Source organism: Manacus vitellinus, unplaced genomic scaffold (assembly GCF_001715985.3).
Source record: "Manacus vitellinus isolate BGI_N305 unplaced genomic scaffold, ASM171598v3 scaffold_20_pilon, whole genome shotgun sequence".
Classification (NCBI taxonomy): Eukaryota; Metazoa; Chordata; class Aves; order Passeriformes; family Pipridae; genus Manacus; species Manacus vitellinus.
This window is the reverse complement of record NW_021939471.1, coordinates 7,759,960-7,781,536: the sequence shown is the minus strand read 5'-3', so window position 1 is coordinate 7,781,536 and position 21,577 is coordinate 7,759,960. Positions and strand designations below refer to the sequence as shown.

Here is a 21,577-nt window from a genome sequence, read left to right as displayed (position 1 = left end):
TATGGTTTCTGTCCTCTAAAGGCGGGGTGTGCACAGTGGGGCAGTTGTTGTAGTGCTCTAGAAAATCAGCTGCATGCAAGTTGGCTCTTGATGTTTAAGGGATAGTTGTTTCTTGTGTGAGAGGTTCTTGCCCTCTGTTTGGTATTACTAGCCTGCACCTCACTGTTTAGCTTTAAGTTCAGGGTTTTAAAAAAGAAACATTTTTATTTTTTCTCTCTTCCATTAGATTTTTTCCCATCAGCCATATATTAATCCATTTAATCAATTATTTTCCTGTTTCTAAAATGCAAAACGTCTACAATGGAAGCTTAGTGCACAAGAAATTCCTCCCTGCACACTTGATTTATTTGTTATTGTGCTGAGGAGTCATAAAATGTGAGCCCTGTGGAGCTCTGTGACATGGCTGTGTTCTCTGGCAGCACTGGGTGGGACCATATGGATGTGTCAGAGTGTGGATTTTCCTTCACATGCTGGTTGCAGAGCATTCATGCTACACCTATACATGTTGCTGTGCATGCAGGCTGAGCTCACCACAGTCTCTCACTTGGTCTTTAAGGACATTCAGGTGTGCTGAGTGGCTCTCCCTCCGTTTCAATGCGGTGTAACTGCAAAGTGCTGCGGTAGGACCAAGGAGAAGACCTGTGAGGTTGTGCTAGCTGGGCTACCACAAGGACACCACCTCTCATTTATGGAGTGCCTGAGCCACAATTTCCTGGAGGGTGGGAGGGCATGCTGGAAAGCATGACTGTATTTTTGCCCTGTTCTTATCCTCTTCCCTCACCACTAGGTGTGGGATCCTGGCTGGACCTTTGATCTGGCTTGGCCTGGCTTATAACTCTGTGCAAAGTACTCTCTTTGCAGCAAGCAGTCCTCATGCTTCTGTGTTTAGCTCCCTGCTCTGCAGAGGTGAGGGTACCCTGTCTTACTTTCTATCCCTTGCTAAATCCCACCGATCCTGGGCTGTTTGCTGGCATTGGACCTTTCTGGGGTGTTAATGCTGACAAGTGCCTACAGCTGCTTCCCGTTGCCAGCCAGGGATTCCGTGTTTGTTACAGACATGCTGGGACACAGTAAATCTAATTTCTCTCCTTCTCCCACTATTCGTCTGCTGTGTCCAAGGTGACCACTCCAGAGAGTAACCATCTTGCCTGGCACTTTAATGTAGTGCTAATTCATTGTTAATTGCTGGGGCAGAGAAACCTGACTCCGTTGGGAAGAGTATGAATCAGACAGTTGTCTCTGGAGTGTCGGGGTGTATTAGCCCGTTCTTTGGAGTAATGAGCCACCACTGCAGCGAAGTACCTACTTTTCAGAGAACAGGGAAACCTCACCTTTCATTTCCTGCATGAGTTGACAGATAGGTCTGCTGAAGCTGGTAGCTACATATTGTTTTAAGATCAATCAAATGTTGCTTTCTGATACACTGCTACTTTTGTCACTTTTTTAAAATAACATCCCTCCACCCACCCTTTTTTTTTTGTCAGAAGCTTTGATTTAGACAAATCTGACAATTTATAATAGTTCAGATCATAAATCATGGGGGAACATTAGTAAATAAAAGAAGGCATAGTAGAAAGCTCTAGGAAAGCTCTTTTGTATTGGAGTTCACTGCAAACATTGTGGTCTCTCTTTAAATATGCAGAAAATAACATACCACAGAAGTAAATTAAATACTAATTTTGTCATTTTGTGAGAGATGGAAGGAAACAAGTATTTTAGAAATGACAATGAAATACAAAAGAGCAGAACATGGAACCCTCATAAAAATGGGTCAAGGCAAGTGGCGATGGCAGTCCAATGAAACTAATTTCATATTCTCTTTCTAGAAGTAATAAAAGGGGAATGAACACCACAGTAGTGCTTTCTAATGAAATATCTGATTCTAAACAATGTCTTGGAGTTCATGGGTCACACAATGCATAGCATGCAGATGGAAAAAACAGTGACTTAAATTTTCTTTTCTTAAAAAATAATATTAATTAATAATATTTAGGAAATCATAGATAATGAGTGAAGCAAAACTGTGTTATTCCATAGGGGTACACGATGTGCTTAATGATCTATAGGATGATGTGCAGAGTGAGGTTTTGCCATGTTTGTGTGAGTTACAGCTGAGGATTTTGCATACTGGAAATTAGGACTGAGTTGTCTGTGAGACTGGGCAAAAATTACTTTCCCAAACTATGCTAGCTCTCTGATGGTGGTGCTTACTGTTTTATTGAGGCAATTTTTTGTGGGGATGGTGTGCCCTGTGATTCATTCTTAATGGCTACACCCTGATAGTTTTGCTTTTTGATCATTTCTCTGCACCCAACAGACAGATTATAGATGGATATCCACTTCTTTTTGACTTTCTGAGCTCCTTAATCTGTGGCTGAGTGTGGTGTCTGCTCAAACAGGGACGGTCAAGACTGGTGAGACAATTTGTACTCAGCAAACCCAGATGGACTTTAAGAGAGATTTGTATTGCAGATTTATTCATTCCACTCAAAATCTCAGTGCTTTGGTTTGAGAGGGCTGCAGCTGGAGTATTTTTTTTCTTTGATTTAGAACTACAGAGGGAAATGCGTGTCAGAACGAGGTCTATGAATTTTGTAAGTGGAGAATATCTGTCTTCCTAGTTGCTATGTTATCTGGAGTTTCATTCTCTCTTATTAAAATTAGATAATAACAGTCAAGTTCGGTATCTCCTTTCAGTCTAAACTTGAAAAACCACTGAAAAAAATCTCAAACTATGAAACAGCTATTTCTGTGCAGCATGAAAGCTTAAGGCAATATGTATTACAAATGCCACTTAACTCTGCATTTATCTCTATTGTGTGTGTGACTGCTTTTGGGTGACAGTAAGGGACTCTCTTCAAAGCAAGTAGTACAGGCAAAATCCTCAGAAAGCTTCTGCTTCTGAGCTGCTTTCTCATGTTGCTCCAGTACCTGTGCCCTGTAGTCAGAGAAGCTGCATTTTGAAACACAAGCTGTGTCTGTGTGCTCTGGTTTTCCATCCTTTTGGTGCACACCGTTTTTCTGATGCATCACAGTAGCTTGGGAGCCTTGCACAAGTTTGACAAAGGAAATAGAAGCACATCTCAGACAATGAACCCCTTACATTTGACTCTGAGGTGTCCAATAGATCTTCTGCTGATTGATAGCTACCACAATTGCAGTGGAAAGCCACTGAGCTGTGACTGCAAACCTGTGACTGTGCCATCTCAGCTGTTTCTGTTTAGTGTGGATATCTAATGTGGCTGAAAAGTGCTGCTGAATTTTTTTAACATTAGGCCTGCTATTCCCCTTGAATGATAGTGGGGAGTGTACTTGCAATTAAAACCAAATTGCTTCTGTTCTGAAATTAGTTTAGGTTTAGTATTGTTCCATTTAACCCTAGAAATGGGAGATCAAGTAAACTGCATAGTTTTGGGTTTTTCTGTGGTGGCAAGTTTAGTCTTTTCAGAGTAGAATACCCTTTCTGTATTTGTTCAGACTCCTGAAACTGAGGCCACCTCAGTGCCACCTGCTCCTGGACAGATTTCCTTTGATCCAGGATCAAGTGAGGACAGGGCAGGGATGAGGTGGGACTGAAGTGAGGGAGCCCCGCGAGCATGGCTGATGTTTTTCTTCTGCAGCTTCTTACAACAAAGATGTCTCTGAGGCTACATCTTGCATGAGGCTGCCCCAGAGCAGCTCTGTTTGGGCTGCTGTGGCCCTCATGGCAGGATGCTCCAGGCAGAAACTTCCCTTAAAATCTGAATGTGTAGATTTAGCCCTGTGGAGACTTGGCAATAAGCAGCAGGGTGGTGGTTTGTGTTGGTGTTGCTCTGACAAGTTGTCATTTTAGCAAATGACATCACTGTAGCTCTGGCCCCTGTTGTCTCACCCTTTTGCCTTTCACACACAATTTGACCAGATTTAGCCCACATTTCTTACAGCCCTGGCCCTGTTGTAAATGCTAAGCTGCCAGTGTTGTAAGAAGTCATAGTAGGTTGAGGATGAGCAAACATCTAGAGCAAGATCACTAAATAAAGCTCTTTAAATTCACATAACCTTTGAAGTTTGCCAGCAGCAGGCAAACCTTGAAGACTGAAACACCACTAGATGAGTTCCATTTATGTTTGAGAATTTTTGCAGTTAAAAATATTGCTCTTTTTAATTTCATTTTAATGCTCCCTAAATATTCTGTGTCCCTCACACTTGTTCATAAATTATAATATCAGGCTTTAGAGATGTGTAAATGTTTATAGGCTATTGGTTGTATGCAGCATTTTATTCTCAGGCTCCTTACAGAAATCTTAGGATAAAGTCAGAGCCCTGGATCATTGCAGCTGGCCTTTCTCTGCAGATAGACAATTGTAAAAATTACATGGGGAGGAAAACCATTGTGTATTGTGCTACCAGAGCACATTGCACTGTTTTCCCCCTGAAGATCTATGAGACCAAGTGTGCTGTTATTCCTCCCATGTTGCACAGTGTCCCCCAAGGAAATGGTGCAGTTTCTGGGCAGTGCTGGGAGTTAGGCTATGACAAAGCAGGATGTAGATGGTCAGTCTCCTTGCCCAGAGCCAGTCTTTGTTTTTTGAGATTCTTTGGTGTGCAGTTTCCTTTTTTGCTCTTTTTTATTTTTTCTTTTCTTTTCCTTTTTTTTCTATTTTTTCTTCCCCCCCCCCCTCGAATAGCTGGAAATACTCAGAGACTGTAACATGTGTGGGGATATGGGTTTTTTTTCAGGATTAGTATGTTGTTCCATGTTTGTATGGACTTCTACAGGCACTGCAGATTGAAAGGGGAAGTGTTTTTGTGTGTATGCACTATTCTCACGCATCAAGTATCCAGAAGTACAGTAGCACATATTTTTTCTCACAGTCATCTATGCTTACAGTGTTTCAAAGAATATTCCAAAATATCTTGGCACAGACAAAGCGAAGCTGTTTGCAAGATCCCTAGCTGTGGAACAACAAAGGCTACATTCTCAACACACATCACACATGACTTTTATTAAAGTCTTAAACAAAAATCAGATAATGTATTTAGAAAATTGAACTTCGCCATTTACAATGCTACTCACATTGTGAAAGGAAATAGGTATCCCCTTGTGCCTCTTTTCCAATGATTTTTTTTCCCCCATTTCTACTCATTTCTTCATGTTTCAAATTAGAAGGTGAAAATCTTCAGTATAAACAAAAACATTTTAAACCCAATAATTTGGGACTAACTCCCATTGTGGTGCCTAACTTAAAAAAGACTTGGTGTTCAGAAACCAAGGAATAAAAGCATGCCTAAGGTGCCCCTGGTGGAACATTCAGAACTTTGAAACATCTAAAATCATTATTAACCACTTAGCGTTGCATATGGCAAAAAGGATGTGGTAAATCACAGAACACATCCTGGATATTACAGACCCAGCCATCTCATTAACTTTGTGTCAAAAAACATTCCTTGGTTTCCAGTTGGGGCTAAATTTAGTTTTATGCTATTTGTGCCATCATAGTACAAGACGATGTTGACACCCTTGAATTTTCTAGTTGCTTTTTCTCAAATTTATGGTTTGGACCTCTACATTATGCACTTATTAGGCCATGCTCATTTAATGTGCCACACTTGAATCCAAGGCACGTGAGCAGGGAGAGTTGTGAAGAGCCTCCTTCCTTCCTGGTACAAGTCCTATGATATGGATATTGAAGAAGGTGAGCACATTCTGCAAAAAGGCTTAATGCAGACCTAAAATTGTTCTGGGCTTTTAAGAGAGTTCTGTGGCTAAGTCTCATGGTTAGATCTGGAAAACCTGGGTGTTCTCAATCTTGCTTGCAAAAGGCTTGGCAACCAAGATTTCTTTTTGTGAGATTTTGGTAGTTTTTAGAGTTGAAACATGGAGAGTATCACAGAAGTCCCTTATATCCTCAAGGAGTAAGAGCTGCCTCCTCTTTCCATGCTCTGTTGAGGGAAGCTGGGTAGCAACGGCGAATCCATCCAGTTGTAGCAGAAAGAAAGAGACACACTAAAAGTCCAGGACTCAACAAACCCCATAAAAAGATCTGTCTGGACAGCGCTTCACTAGTTAAGTGCTAAGTTATTATTATTATTTATTATTTATTTCCTCTTCTATTTTTCCTCTTACCGAACAAGCAGGAAATATCTTTGTTCTTTCATTTTAGAAGTGAAATAAATGTATTCCCTGCAGCATTTGAAATTTTAATAATCCATAATAAATAAAATCATATCTAATAACATAACTGCTTTCAATTGGCAACGCGATCTCCTAGATGCATTGCAATGGCAGAAACATAAATAGTTGCAGCCTCTGAAAGCCTACTTCCTATTTGCTAAATATACTTGGCTTGCTTTAAATTCCTTTGTGTGCAGTCATTAATACAATCCTCTTTGACAGCATTTAATTAAAGTGCTTTTCTCTATTAAATTCATTAAAACTTTTTTTTTATATACAACTGTTTCCCAGACACTGAATGTTAAGGACCTGTAGGCCTCTCTTTAAATAACTTCTCTCTCCTTGTTGTAAATTGTTAATTAAATTTAACTTAGACTGTTTAAAGATGGCTTGGAAAAGAAAGCCAGATTTCAGGATATGGTCTCAATCATGGCTGATTTTTTTTTTTAACACAATTTTTTCCATGTAGTTATAGGCTGCGTGTTATATTGTTTAAGAATGTTGCTGTACTTGCAGCTGGAAGCAAGCAAAGAAATACCCTAAAAAGCTCATTTCCATCTCACTTCAAAAATTTCCATCTTTTTAGTGCAGTTTCTTAGCCTAAGAGTATTTGCATGGGGGGAGTAAGGAGGGAGGAGCTGTTTAGTATTAATAGATTATTGACAGCTTAATGTCTTGGCACCTAGACAGCCCATAAGGTATAATAAACAGGAAGCTGTCTGATGTGAGCGCAGTCAATAGCGTATTCAATCAGAACCTTTCAGTTAATTGCTGGTTGACCTCAGACATTTCCTTTAAGTGAAACTGTCCTTCGCTCAGATCTCATCTGGGTTTCAGGGTTTAATTTGAGAATGCCCTTTCCATATGGCAGCTTGTGCATACGTTCCTGGTGGATTTTTGCTTTGCTCCCATGCACAGCATTGCAGAAGCCAGTGTCTGCCCAGAGCTTTGCAAATCTTGTAGCCGTACGCTGGGCTGCCAGTGGGGCTGGGAATATGCCACAGAGCTGGGCTGCTGGCAGGCACCAGCACCACGGATAAAGCAGGCAGGGTTGTAAACTGACATCAGGGGAGATTTTCAAAGCAGATGGGCCGTTGCCTAGGGTGTTTTGGATGGAGTTAGGCATGGCTTTGGTGCCTGGAGAAGGCACCGTGGCATTAAGGAGACCTGACCCAGCCTTTGCAGATGTGATGTGCCGCAGCCCAACGTGGCTGCCCTGGCAGAAGGGTCGGCACCGCTGCCTCCATCCCACCCATAGGCACAGATTCCCCTACTCCTCTGCACAAGGGCAGACCAGGGCTCATTTCTATCTAGTTTCCCTAATTCCTGTACTTAGCCATTCTAATTTTTTTGGACTGAATGTCTTGATGAGGTCTAGATAAGCTAAAAGGCAAGCAGGCAGGAAACCACATGGGCAGTCCCTAACCCTGACTAACTGAAAGCCATCTGCTTATCTGGGGAGGGAACCTCCATGGAAATCTCTTCTAACAAGTGTGCTGCATTTGGGTTTCTCTTCCTTTCCCTCCAGCTGTTGACTTTGAGCATGTGTGTTTTCCATAGGTGAGATCAGGGAGGGTGAGCTGTTGCAGCTCTAGTTTGCAGCACCAGCTCTGGATTTCCCAAAGGCAAACCCAGTGACTAACTGCTCTGTGAAGGAAATGCTTCTGTACCAGGGCGAGTTTAATTTACATTTCATGCAGTCAGGAGACATTTTTTTGTCTCTAGATCTTGCAGTGATTATGTCTTTTAGCCACTTATCATGCATTCAGACTGTGGTTTGCTGAAAGGAGTATTATTACTTTTAATCTCTAATTTTTCCCTGGTTTTGATTCATTTCTGTGGTTCTCTTTGTCCCTTTGCATCACACAAACTGCTTATGCCTTTTTAATGGCCTGATTAGCACCAGGGAAGCATTGCTGACTTGGAGTAATGTTATTCCTGATGTTTCCTTGTTCAAAGGAGATCAGGAGTAAGAATGCTGCATTACTCTGTTTGGGATCCATTAAAGTCCAACCCAGAGCCCTGGCTGAATCAGGTTGTAAATTTTTTGGCTTTGTGCATGCTGGAAAGATGAGGGGGAATAGCTTTAAGATGATGCCCCCTTTCTGTGAAGATTTGAGGGTAAGAGAGGCTTGGAGTAGTTCTTTCTGGAGGGAATAGAACAAAACCATGGCAAGACAGAACAGAACCAAGGAAGAAATCCCAAGGTATGTATGTAAGCCTGGGGCCATCAGCAGCAACACATATGCTTCACTCCCAGGTGTCTCTGGCCAGAATATATTCGAAAGTACTTTCTGGTTTTATCAGACTTACTGGCCAAGTTGCTAATCACTATTACATTGACCAAAGGACTCCCACATGCAATAAAAATCATAAGCTTTATTGGATTTTGAGATAGAAAAGATTCACATCTATCTTGTTTTATAAACCACATTACATTTCATGCTTTCAGAGCTTCCATCAGTACAACCTTTTGTAAATGCAACGGTGAAGGAGGTAGGTGGGTAGAGAGATGGCTATGAGTTGCTGCTCCTTGGGTGGTACAGCCTAGAGCTATAGAAATGCTGGAGCTGAGTTTAAGGGGTTGCTGACATTTCTGAAATACTGAAAGAAAAAATATGTTGGTCCTTTCTAAATTATTATTTGCAGCTCAAATTAAAAAAAAAATAAAGGTTTGTGGCAGTTTAGAGCAACAAGCAACATAATGCTTTGAAGGAAAACAGGAAGAATTTGAAGAGCAAAAGTTGCTCTGAATAAAAGCAACCAGAATATGCTGTTTCATGAAAAATGCCTAAACAACTGCTTGAACTTTGTCAGAATATTCAGCACCACCCCCCCCGCCACCCCAGGCAAACAACTTGGCAAAGTAGATAGACTTCACTTAGGCAATACTTTGATGTCACTCAGTTGATGTTTTTGACTGAAAAATGCCACACAATCCTAATCTTACAGAAGCAAAGAATGGTGTTTTGCATTTCTAGCAAAACCCTGAGACTTCTTGCACACAGACCTACAGTAGTTGCAGGCTAGTGTTAAGAGTGAGCTTTACTCCAGTGATTATGTGTGTGTAGCCAGCCATGGGCTGAGCAGTCCACAGACTCCCCACAGCAGCCAGCAGCAAAGCCAGGGATGGATCCCAGGGCCATAACAATGTCATCTTCTGCTTTGTCCTAATGCTACCTCATTAGCCGTATATTAAACCATTTTATTAAAAATGAACAAAAACCTCTGAGTATAAACTGCACATGCTGTTTACTTTCCATAAAGCCATTTTCTTCCAGTATCCAGAATCTGTAAAATAGATACAGATCAGAGTAGTGAGACATGGAGCTCAACAGCGTGAGAGTGAGATGCCAGTCTAGCTTCGTCCTCTCTCTTCTGTACGTGGCCACCTTTTCTAGAGCTTAATCAGGAAGATGAAGGATTTCAGATCTAATTCTCTACGGCATCTTGTCTTCAGTGACCTAATCTGTGCAGGAGACTGTACTTTGGTCATTCGATTTTTATTTACCCAGCTTCTAGCTAAGGGTATAATAAAGCACATTATGCCAGTTGCATGTGTGGTAATGCTGGATATTTTGCTTTTACCATGGTAGTTGATTATAATGCACTTTTTAAGACTTGCTTTCTATAAAAGGGAATATTTATACTTTTATGTGTTTGATTCACACAGTATAGTTTGCACAAGTCCTGTTATTAAGTGCATTGGTGGTTACATCTTGAAAGCCATAAAACATGCTGAGTAGTGTTTTATCAGCACAAATCTGCTATTTTCACTAACCATAACAGTCAGGTTCTCCTGACTTCTAACTGCTCCCATTGTAAAAATTAGCAGTACAGTTGGGTATTCCTGAAACCCCAAATAGCCAACTGTAAGGACCTAAAACAGTTTGATGGGACAAATAATTACCCCCCACTAGAATCCAGTGTTTAATCCAAACATATTCTTCCTGAAATAATGCAGTGCCTACTCCTGGTCTGAGTAACGGGAAAACAACATGATTATAGTGGCGCCATTTGTGCCACCATAGTTAGAGGTTTAGAGCTTGACCTCTAGGTTGGGGCTTGTCAGGGAAGATCTTGCTCACACTGCCCACAAATACTCTTCTGATTTTCAAAAGAAACAGAGAACATGTGTAGTGTTAATTAAACAAAAAAGTGTAGAGGATACCAGAAGTATTTTGTCTGCAGAAAAGCAAATAAAAAAGCCTTTTGTTGCTTCCTTAGTTCTTGTGGCATTCTGCCAGCTCCTCATTAGGAATAAGAGAGTTGGGATGGGGAAACTCAGAATCGACCTGAAATCTTTGACAAACCCTCCATCCAGCCACAACCAAGTTCAGGCTCTATTTGGAAACTGCTAAGCAGAGCCTGCATGCCATAGCACCCTGGAGAGCCTTGCTAGGGCTGTGAGAGAAAGCACAGAAGAGAAAAGTCATAGGCCCACAAAGCTCATGGTCTTGTTTTGAAGAAGGTAAATTTTAACTAGAAGGTTTGTGGCCCTCAGTGCGTACACAGATGCTGAAAGCCCCACTTGAGTGGGACTGCAGTTACCATCACCATGCAGAAGGGCAGCGTGAACCTTTATAAGGCTGTCATTTTTTCCCTTGTGGGGGAGGCTGCCTTGCCACCGCAGGTTACAAGCAAGAGAGGCTTGCTTGGCTTCTTCAAGGGCAGCAGAGTCCTGCCTGCCTGCCAGGGATGCAGCAAACTGGCCCCCGTGCCAGCTGTGCTGGCTGTGCCCCATCCCCAGACAATGGAGCCATCCATCACCGATGCCTTCAGGAGAGAGTCTGCAGCGACATTGTGCAACACTTCCTGACTGCATCGGCTGCTCTGTCACCAGCACCCTGGTTTGTGCCAGCAGAAGCCGGAATGAATCTGGCCTGTTGTGTATTTACACAGTAGGTGTGTGCCAGCTCCACCTGTGGGCTGAAGACTAGTTGTTGACAACCCTCCCAGGCTGCAGCCAGGTATTCGAGAGATGCCCACTGCTGGCCACAGTTACTCTGCAGTAAACCTAAGGATCTGGCTTAAACCAGCCCAAGATGGGAAATTCAGAGCTAATACATGAATGCTCGTCAGCATGAGCTCATTTATGCTGCCCCATAAAATCAGCTAGTTCTCAGGCACTTGCACAGCAATGAAAGTTGTGCCTGTGCTTTTGTGGGAAGAGTTGAGTTAGCATTCGAGGGGGAGCAGTTACCCCAGGAAACACCGTGACACTTCTGCATTGTCAGAGTTTTGTGATTTATTTTTTTAACATTATACAGACAAAATAGTGGCTATTGTGTAGGCACGTGCTGTCTATTAACAGAGATCAGGAAAGGGAAATAAACCACGCATTACTGAAGAATAAGATCATGATTGTGGTCAAGTGATGGCAGAAATTTTTTTTCTCTTTGTCAAGCTGATTTGTAAACATTCTTCAAACAACTGTGCAGACAGCAGTGCCACAGCTTCTTGAAAGGAAAACAAAGACAAGGAAAGATTCCACTGCACAGATGTTTTACAGTAACCTTAGACCTGTCCCAAAGTTATCTGGTCATCTGCAGTTGTCATTGCGAGCTATGCTGCACATGTGGCCTCTTTGCAGCGCAGTGTAATCAGGCTGTAATTTATATTTTATCTTCAGTGATGATAGCTCTTAAAAATGTTTTGTGGTGTATTTGCTCTTTGATGCATGCTAAGCTCCTGTTAGCATTAATGGGAGCAGTGTGTGCCAGGGAGGGGGGGAGACACCTTCCCCCTGCCTTCAAGTCAAGATTAATTGTGTTTTGCTTATACTTATCACTTTGCATGAGATGGCAAAAGCAATGTACAACTGAAAGTTTTGTTGATTTTGGTGTGGGGTTTTGTTTGTTTGTTTTTGTTTGCTTGTTTTGTTTTTTTTTTTTAATTCTTATTACCTTTTTTGTCACCTTTTTGACCATTTCTGACAGTTTCGTTCTAGAGAAGAATTGCAGGATGGGGTTGCTATTTCAGAGGTTGAGTGTTTGTTGAGTGTCTTGCCATGCTTTCAGATCACTGCCTGTTTCCTGCCCTTAAGCAAGGCAACCACCATAAAGCAAAGGGAAGCATGTGGCAAGTGTGCTCCAAAGATGTTGAAATGTATTACTTCAACCAGCGTGCATTCCGGCCTCAAAACCAAACTTGACTTTGACTTCAGGTTCCTCATGGGACACATTTCTCTCTACAGAGTTCTCTCTTAGTCCCCTTTTGTGTGGCTCAGAGAGTGACTTGTACCTCAGAGCTGAGAGATTAGGACACATGGCTTGTCTGATCCAATATTCTGGCTCCAGTGGTGGTCAGGAGCAGATGAAGGCTGATAGGAAAGGCCTGAATATTTGGGGGATTTTTTACTGTGTGACTGCTTTGTCTTTGCAGCTGAATGGGACCCAGGGCTGCTGGCTTAAAAGCTGTTGTAGCCACCAGTTCTGGTTGGCTGGTTTGGTCTGGCTTGCACGAGACGGGGCACATCATATCACAGACATATATTATAATTATCTCTAATAAGGGTGTTTACTCTTGTGAAGCAATTACTAAGGTGCATTGGAAAATGCACAAGATGTGCGCCAGCATTTGAGCTACAAAATTAAAAGAAGCTCAGATTGAAGTTAGATGAAAGTGAACATATTTATCCATGTCAGACTTCCTACCATTTTGCACGCTCATATTGATTTCTTTTGACACGGTCTTCTTTTATTGAGTACCATATATTTTTTTAAATCCCTTACCGATAACAGTACCTGCTAAGGGCAATTGTAAAAGGAAACTAAAGTATATTAAACCTGCCTGGAGTCAAAATGTAATCTAACACCTGTAGTCTGCAATTTGTCATCACTTCATAGATACTTTTTCTTTTTTAATAACAGTTTTGGATTTCCCTGAGTTTTGACCTTAGGATACTGTATAATCCAAGAAAAGCAAGGAAACTAAACCACAGTCTTTAACACAGCTTTATGGTGTCAAGGTGTGAAATCACTCTGAGAATGAGTCCAGAGAAAATACTTCCTTTGGAACTGCAACTAGTACTGCAGTGTTTACCCAAATGAATGTATTTTTGCAAGGGGGAAAAAAAAAAAAAGAGTAGTCAAGAGCCACATTTTGAATAGGAAAGAAATGAACACAGGTGCAAATTGTAACTTCTGCTACAGTTTCTTGGACAGACATTCCTAAAAACCTATAAAGAGTCTTGGCACAGTGGTTGTGTCTAATTAATGTTCTTACCCCTGCGAGCCCTGGCCTGGGAGGCTGTCAGGGTGCAAGCCTGTTTATGGCAGCAGCTTGCTCTGTTCTCTTCTTGCACATTTCTATATGTGAAGAAAGTGAGACCATGGCTAGGGAGTGTAAGGCTGTTTATTTGAATGGATTATCTTCTCCAGATTATTCCTGTAAGATCTGCTAAGAAGGACAGTGCCTCCTTCTAGGTATAAGATTTTGTTGCAAGGTGATAAAGTTTATCTTTTAAGTAAACTCTTAACATGATAGCTAGGCACTGCCTGTGGGCTCTCAGCTTGCAGAAATCACATGTTGCTCAGTAAAGTGCAGCTGAACACCTTGTTTAGGCCTGTCCTCCGCCCTCCCTTTGACTTCAGCTATCTTTTGGGAATGAACTTTTCCAATAGGCTCCTTTACATGAGGTATGTAGTGACTTGTTTTTGTGTGGAGTCAAATTGGTGGCGACTCCTGCTGACTAGCTGTGAATGCTTTAAGGAATGTAATAGAGGACTGGTGTTGGGTGTACCAAGTGCAGGTACTGGACCTACGTTTGTAACATGTGCTTGTTCTCTCTGGCTTTTATTTGGGGCTCCTTAAGCAGGCTAAAAATTTGCCATCTTTGGCATAAAAATCCTTGGCGTGATACAGTGTTATGGCTGGCTATGAGAGCAGCGTAAGCGTGGAGGAAAGCTGAAAGGCAAGACCCCTTCGCACCATGCAGAATAGATTCATAGAACCATTTCGCTTGGCAAAGACCTTTAAGATCGAGTCCAACCATTAACCCAGCACTGCCAAGCCCACCACTAAACCAGGTCCCTAAGTGCCACATCTATACATCTTTTAAATACCTCCAGGGATGGTGACTCCACCACTTCCCTTGGTAGCCTGTTCCAGTGCTTGACAACCCTTTCAGTGAAGAAATCTTTTCCAACATCCTATTTAAACTTCCTCTGGTAAAGAGAAGGCAAATCCATTCAACTTTGCTCCTTGTGGGTTTGGGTTATGAAAATTGATATTGGCCAACACATGCCACTTGAGGTACCTGTTGGTGCTCAGTCTGTGCACAGAGGAAGGTGGTGTCTGTTCAACAAGGGCAGTCTCTGTTGCAAATGCAGTGTTTCAAGAGTGTGACATTTTTGGTGGTTTTCTTAGTAAGGGGGCAGCTCATCATCTCAGCAAATCCTAGCAGAAAGGAGCTCACATGAGTAATCCTATCTGCAAAGGGAGGGGCAGAACCACACTACGAAACAGAAGAGCGAGGGTTTTTCCCATAGAAATGCAGTTCCTGATTCCGATGTGCTGCAAAGGCTGCTCAGGCAATGGAAGGTGGCCTGTCATGGAGTGAGTGTTGCCAGCTGGTGCCTTGCTGCTGTTGCCCGAGTGCGTGTGCGTACCCCGCTCAAGCATATCCTGCTTGGCTCCCCTTAGCAACTCACCAATTTTACATGTCTAGTTCTAGCCAGAAAGTGGGTGGAAATGGAAACAAACATCAGTGGCATAGTGAATCCAGCCAAAATTAAATGCAGTACAGACACAGACTGCAATTGCATGACATTCATCTTTCAGTTTGGGTTTGCTCACCTCTCTTTTCTGTGGGAACACTGAAGTCAGGTTTCTCCTGCAGAAGCATCCTTGAGACATGGGGAATGGATTCATGTAAAACAGTTCAGCGATCTCTTCCCCCAAATAATTCTTGGCTTTGGATTTTAGATAGACCACAAACCCTTAGCTTATTACAAATAATCCTGATCACTCCCGTAATGATACACTACATTATATACTCTCCTAAATTTAATCATTCAATATCTCACTTCCTTCCCTGTAGGCATGTACTATTATATTTTACACATGGCTTCCAGCTGGTTTTCATTGTGGCCTTCAAATCATATTTCAGTGCAGTGCGATCTAAGACCAGTCACTTTATCATTTAAAGTCAACTTCCATCACAGTCATTTTCTTACAAGGTTTTTACCAGGACAGGTTAATTTGTTAGAAAAAAATGGGTTTGTGTGTGAGGTGAAAGTCTACCTGAATGAACCTTCATGAAGCAGCATCTTCCAAAGCTGCTCTGTTCTGAAATGCTGAGTTTGGCAGCCGCACCTGTAGAGTTTAAAAATCAAATCTGTTGAAGGGATGGAAAAAATAAGTCCTGTGGGCATGGAAGGAAATCTGTATCTTCACATTTGATTTGAAAGTAGATGGGGAAGGGAAGTCAGCTCCAGATGGTAGTGGATGTGGAGGAGGAGGAAGCTGCCCCACTTGTGGCTGGGGAGAGGTGGGGAAGGGCATGGGGGATTTCCTTTCCTGGGAAAAGGAAAGCTGAGCATGGCCATTGTTTTTGTCCCTTCTCTCAGAAGCCCAGCATATACATGGTGGTAGGTCAGACCACTGTTGGGGGTTTACCTGCACTGGAAAATGCACTGCACCCTGTACTTTGTCACAGAAGATCAGTGATGGTTCCTTCTTCAGAGCAGCACCAACCCAAACACCAAAGTGTTACGGCACGGTGTGCACAGCAGTGCGTGAAGCCAGTTGAAATTTTACCTGTGGGTTTAAGAGCTTAATAATGACCCAAGATCTGAAAATCTGGAACTGCCAAAAATGGTCCATTTCCTCAGTGAGGCTGTGACGTGCAGAACCAGACATGAAGTAAGCAAATCACCCAAATTGATCAGCATGCTTTACAAATGTAGTTTAAAACAAATATTTAACAAAAAGGTAATTTAGATTTCATATTGTACTGTGTGCCCCAGCAGTTGATCTGGTTTGCATAGAAAAGCATTCTCTTTTGTGTTAAATAGTCCATATTGTCAGAAGGAATTGCAAAACTGACCACAGCCTAAACCTGAAGGAAATTCTGTGCATTTATCCACCTCTCTGTATATGGGTAAACTTGTGTCACTGAAAAATGTAGCATGACTGAAATCCTTTGTTAATGCCACTGGCAATCCAGAGCAAAGCCCCCAGAAGCTAGCAGAATAATGAGATTTATCTGTTACAAGAACATCGAGCATCTTTAGGCTTTTTCATTACTTAGGATAACAGTAAGTGAAATAAAATCCAACCTTTTTCTAATATTTTGCACTGATAACCCCTGGGTTATGTGTTTTCTCTTCTGGAAAGGGTAGAGAGGTCACTCCAGAAAAGGAAGGGTTAATTGAAATAATTCTTTTCCTCCCGCTCTCAGCCCTCTCTTTGGTTGATTGCTTTATAGATGCTGTAGGCATCTCTTCATCTCCTTCAAATTAAACATTTTACTGCTGCTGATCCTGTATTGTTGGATTTTTTCATCATTATATTTGATTGGAAGTCTTGTAACATTTTTCAAGCTGGATTGTTTCTCATGCTATTTGTCAACTGAAAAGGGAAAAAAGCCCCCTTCCAAGTCCAACAAGAACGAACTGAGTAATTCTCACCCTTTCTGGATGTGATTCTATCTCTGTTACTGCTACTTGAATCCAGCTTCTGATTAGCAATGCTCCTTTGCAGCTTTTTGTGTGACGCTGTCTGTAAGTTCCCTGGCAGTTTATTTGTAGTGCTAAATCCTTTTGATTTTGGCTGCTCTGGGTCTTACAGTGTCAGGGGCCAGGGCCAGAAGGCACTACAGGGGAGATAAGTAGGTAGGGTCTGTGTGACAAATTTATGAGGCTGGGTCCTTGGCTAGTGTCAGCAATCCTGGCTGCGCAGCTTTCAGTGCTCCCTGCTGACGTAGGTATGGATCCCACCCTTGTCTGTAACCTCTCTATTTGGGAACATCAGTCCTTCTCTTTGAAAACAATCCATAGACAAAAAAGAAATCCTCAAAGAGCCAGCTGAGTGATTCCATGCATTGGAACATTATGCTCTTTTATTACAAGAGATGTAATAAAACATAAACCAGATTATCTGTCATTTCCATTTGAGTTTCTCCTTTCCCCCGCTCCTTGGTTAGCCCCATTTCTACGACACCCTGAGCATTTACATGCTTGGGAGGGAAATGTATGTATTGGCACTGAAACAGGTTTGCAGTGTTTCTGCCCACGAGCAGCTCTTGCCCACAGTGTGGCAAGCCCTGCCTGTCACCAGTGGGACACCTGCTCTTAGCTGCTCACTGAGGCACCAGTGAGGGACGTGGTGCTGTGTCCTGCCTCTGTGCTCGGTGGAGCTGCAGCCCCCCAGGGCTGGCCGAGTGCCACCAGGTGCAGCAGGGGAAGGGCAGTGCCCTGGCCAGGCTGTCACAGCCTCTCCTCCAGGCTCAGCTCCCTGGCCACATGTGCGGTGGGCAGTGGCTGGGGACTGCGAGCTGCTCTTCAGAAGCCATGCCCGGAGGTCGCTGATGTTACAAATTACTGTGGTACCAACGTTTGATGAAGGAAATTAATCAGGGGCTCTTTGCCATAGAGCCTTTTTATTTATTTGCATAACGGGCTGATATTCCACAGCGGACTTCCCTCTTGTAATAACTCGACTAGTGTAGCATTTTACTGGTGGCTCAGTACGTGTGTAAAATTCAGTGCAAGTTCTCAGCACGTTTCCATTGTTTATCCTTATTTTTTCCCTTTAGAGAGCTTTAATGTAGGGTTGATTTTCTGGATGGTACACTTTGCAGCAAAGACATTTTCTTCTTGGTTGAAGAGCCAGAATTCCCTCTTATTTGTGGAAGAAAATAGTTATCCATATTGATTTTGTTAGCTCTGAGTGTTGAGTTCTAATAATTATTTCCCCGCATCTGAAAAAACCTCTGGGCAAATCCAGCCCTCAATCCTGTAGGGGATTTTTTCCGTTAATCTCTCTTGTATAGATTTGGTTTTAAAGAAAGCATGTGGAACTCCTCTGTGTTTTGCACAATTCAGAGCAGGTATTTTTTTTCCTTGGAATAAGGGCTGCACAAGGACCTTTTTAGTCATTTTAAGTGGCTGTTAGGAAGATTAAGAGCTACATATGCTTTCTTTAAACTTGCCGAAAAGGAGATACTGCTGCTGAAAATCTGTTACAAGACTGCAAAGCCTGTTTGCCCAGAGGGTTTCTCAGAATGGAGGGCTATAATTATTTGAACTCAGAACTCCTCAACTGGTGAAATTGCTACAGATGTAATACAGAGAAATCTGTTCAGGAGACACATTAGAGCCACCTATGTGAAGCTACTATGCTGTCACTCTTCATAGATGGGAAATGTTAACAAATCTCTGCACTTCCATTATTTTTTTTTCCATAAGGCAGCTGTGATGGATTTTAATGCCAAATCATTATTCATGATAAAGTAGCACCTGACAATCCCATGTATGTCTAGGCCTTTGTGGTACTTGGCATTTTGAAGAAATGATGAGAGTTTCTAGCCTAAAAAGATAAGAGGAATCAAGGAGGGGGAGAAGAGGAACAAAACAGGAGAATGACTTGTCTGAGATGGGACAACTGGCCAGTCATCCTGACCATGAGACTGTAACACCTTTTGACTTAACATTTATTTTGGCTATTTTATATTTCTTTTTATTACTTGCATTTTGTATTTCTTATTTATTTTGTGGCTTTATATTTATTTGATATCTTTTGCCTTTTATATCAGTTTCTCCTTTCAGTCTATAGTTACTGGTGCAGCTGACTTCAAAGGTAGAAAGGTAGTGGAGAAAGGATATTAATTGTGCTTTTCCTCACCAAAACAAAATAGACCCTGTGTAAAGGCCTGTACAAGTGTCCTTATCTCGAGCACCAAGGGGGTCAGCATGTACGTGAAGTCTGTGTCTGTTTGATCTTATAGGTGCTGCACAGACAGCAGTCCCAGCCTGCAAAGGAGAATTCCCCACCTAGAGAAGAGGCTCCTCCTCCACCTGCCGAGGACAGTTGTGCCAAAAAGCCAAGATCCCGTACCAAGATCTCCTTGGAAGCTCTAGGTATCCTTCAAAGCTTTATTCATGACGTGGGTCTCTACCCTGATCAGGAAGCCATCCACACCCTCTCTGCTCAGCTGGATCTCCCCAAACACACCATCATCAAATTCTTCCAGAACCAACGTTACCACGTAAAGCACCACGGGAAGCTAAAAGAGCATTTGGGAACAGTGGTTGACGTGGCAGAGTACAAGGATGAGGAGCTGCTGACAGAGTCAGAGGAGAACGACAGTGAGGAAGGCTCTGAGGAAATGTACAAAGTAGAGCCCGAGGAGGAGAACCCCGACAAAAGCAAGGCGGCTCCAGCGGACATCGACCAGAGATAATGTGAGATAGGGGCGCAGAAAGCAATACATTGATCCAAGGATTTTCTGGTTTTATTTTTGATTTTTTTTTTCTCTTTTTACCTTCTGTTTGTTTGTTTCCGTTGCGCATGATCCATGTGCAAACCGAATGAATTCAGCATTGCCCGATCAGACATTGCCTTGACACAGACACTCGAGTGTTACACTTCCTACATTTGACTGAAGCAATTGTTGTAGTCACATAGGATTATGCCTTCATCAATCTTGCACTTATGAAAGGGACATCTAGCAAGTAAATGGGAAGAAAAAGTCCTATGAAATTAATGAAGGAAAATTTACAACTTTGTGTGTGTATATATATATTTACATAAAATATATATATATTAAAATTGCATGGGACGGAACTTTACAACCTAAAAGTATAGACTGTGAAATGAGTTCTTTAAAGATGAGACTTGTTTATGTATTAAAACCACTTCACAATGAGTTGCTTTGGCTTTTTGATAAACTGCCGCCTGCTCTCAGGGTGTGGTGACTATTTTTGAATTCCTATTTATTTTCTATGTTTATCCCTGATTTTTTTTTTCATTATTATATGGCTTCCTATCTGGCAACTTGATGGGTAATTTTTGAGGTATTTAAAGACGTAAATCAACACTGCCAAAAAAAGAAAAGAGGAAAAAAAGAGAGAAAATGGAAAAACAAATCAGGGCACCTTAAAAAGAAAACTAGTAAGTTAAAAGTACTTTGAACACAATGCACACTTAAAAGTATACAGCATGTTCCACTCTCCAGATAGTCCTTTCTGTAGTGAACAGATGAGTTTTCATGGGATTCAGAATAGCTGAAACTGAAATTCAGTGCATAGAAGACTTGTCCGTTAACAAAGTCTTTATAGAAAGAGAAAAGAGATAAATGTGTTGAGATTTGATGTATGGAATTCATACTATCAACCACATTTTACAATGGATTTTATTTACCTGTTCTCTGTTTCAGATCTTGAAATTTGTAAGCTTCCTTCTTGTCAATGCTTTTTGTTTATACTGAAGTGAAAAACACACACACACACGTTAAGTTACATTGCGACACAAAACGCCACAATCCCGAGAATCCTGTCCAGGTAAACTGCAGACAGACCGAGGGTTTACAGTGCTGACACCCTATTGCTGACACCCCATTCGCCCTCCTCGCCAGCCTCCCCCGTGTTTCTGTTTTAGCTGGGCTTCCTCTGCGTCACCTGTTTTGTGCCAGTGAAATGAAGTGTTTTCAGCCGCAGGTCCCACCTCCCCACGGCACGGGCACTTCCCAGCCTCCCGCCAGGCCCTGCACACCCCCCTGCCCACCTCCCGGGCGAAGGGTCCCGCAGTGACCCGGTAGCAGCCACGTTACATAAAGCAGAGCTAACACTGACTGACTCTCCAGTGGCGTGAGCACTAAAGCTGCAATCTACTATAGCATCCACCCGCTCTGAGGCATCATGTCGAAAGAGACACCAAGTAGCATTTACTTTTCACTTCTGTGCAATGATTTCCGAGACAGAGACCTCACCTTGCAGCTGGATTGATTTCAGACGCCTGTTCAAACTGCAGCCGTAACACTACAAACGAGGCTTCTGGCTTTTTTCTTCCTTTTTTTTTCACATGGGCTTTTCACGTAACCTTGACAAAGACCTCATGCAATATACCTTTGAAAGTTACTTTCTGTTTACTACACGGCAATGTAATATAACTGTTAATACTATTTATATATTTGAAAGGTATAAAAGGTAGGAGTTAAAAACGAAAAACAAACCTCTACATGTAGATATTTACTCAGAACAGACAATATACAGGGAGAAGACGTTGCAATACAAGCTAATTCTAGCTGCTCAGTAACCTCTGGAGTTTTTATGAGATTTTTTCAGAGCTAATGTTTGAAACATGAGTATCTCTGCATAAATTTCATATACCTTTGCAAATTATGGTGGGTTGCTTACTTAATGCCCCTTTTGCTCTTCATCCTTTAGTTCTGTAGTATGCTGCAGCTTTAATCAGAAT

At 42.1% G+C, this 21,577-nt stretch overlaps 1 protein-coding gene across 2 annotated transcripts in view; it reads left to right on the top strand.

Moving 5' to 3' along the window:
- The window catches only part of SATB2 (SATB homeobox 2), a 107,295-nt gene extending 87,085 nt beyond the window's left edge, over nt 1-20,210 (top strand). The window contains exons 9-10 of one of the 2 annotated variants that reach the window (XM_018071935.2): nt 19,107-19,239; nt 19,353-19,532. In XM_018071935.2, coding sequence (XP_017927424.1) covers nt 19,107-19,239; nt 19,353-19,414 — 195 coding nt within the window. In that variant the 3' untranslated portion in view covers nt 19,415-19,532. Of the gene's footprint in view, nt 1-19,106 lie in introns of both variants that reach the window. The other variant, XM_008931116.4, reaches the window with a different exon arrangement.
- Nucleotides 20,211-21,577: the final 1,367 nt, after the last annotated feature.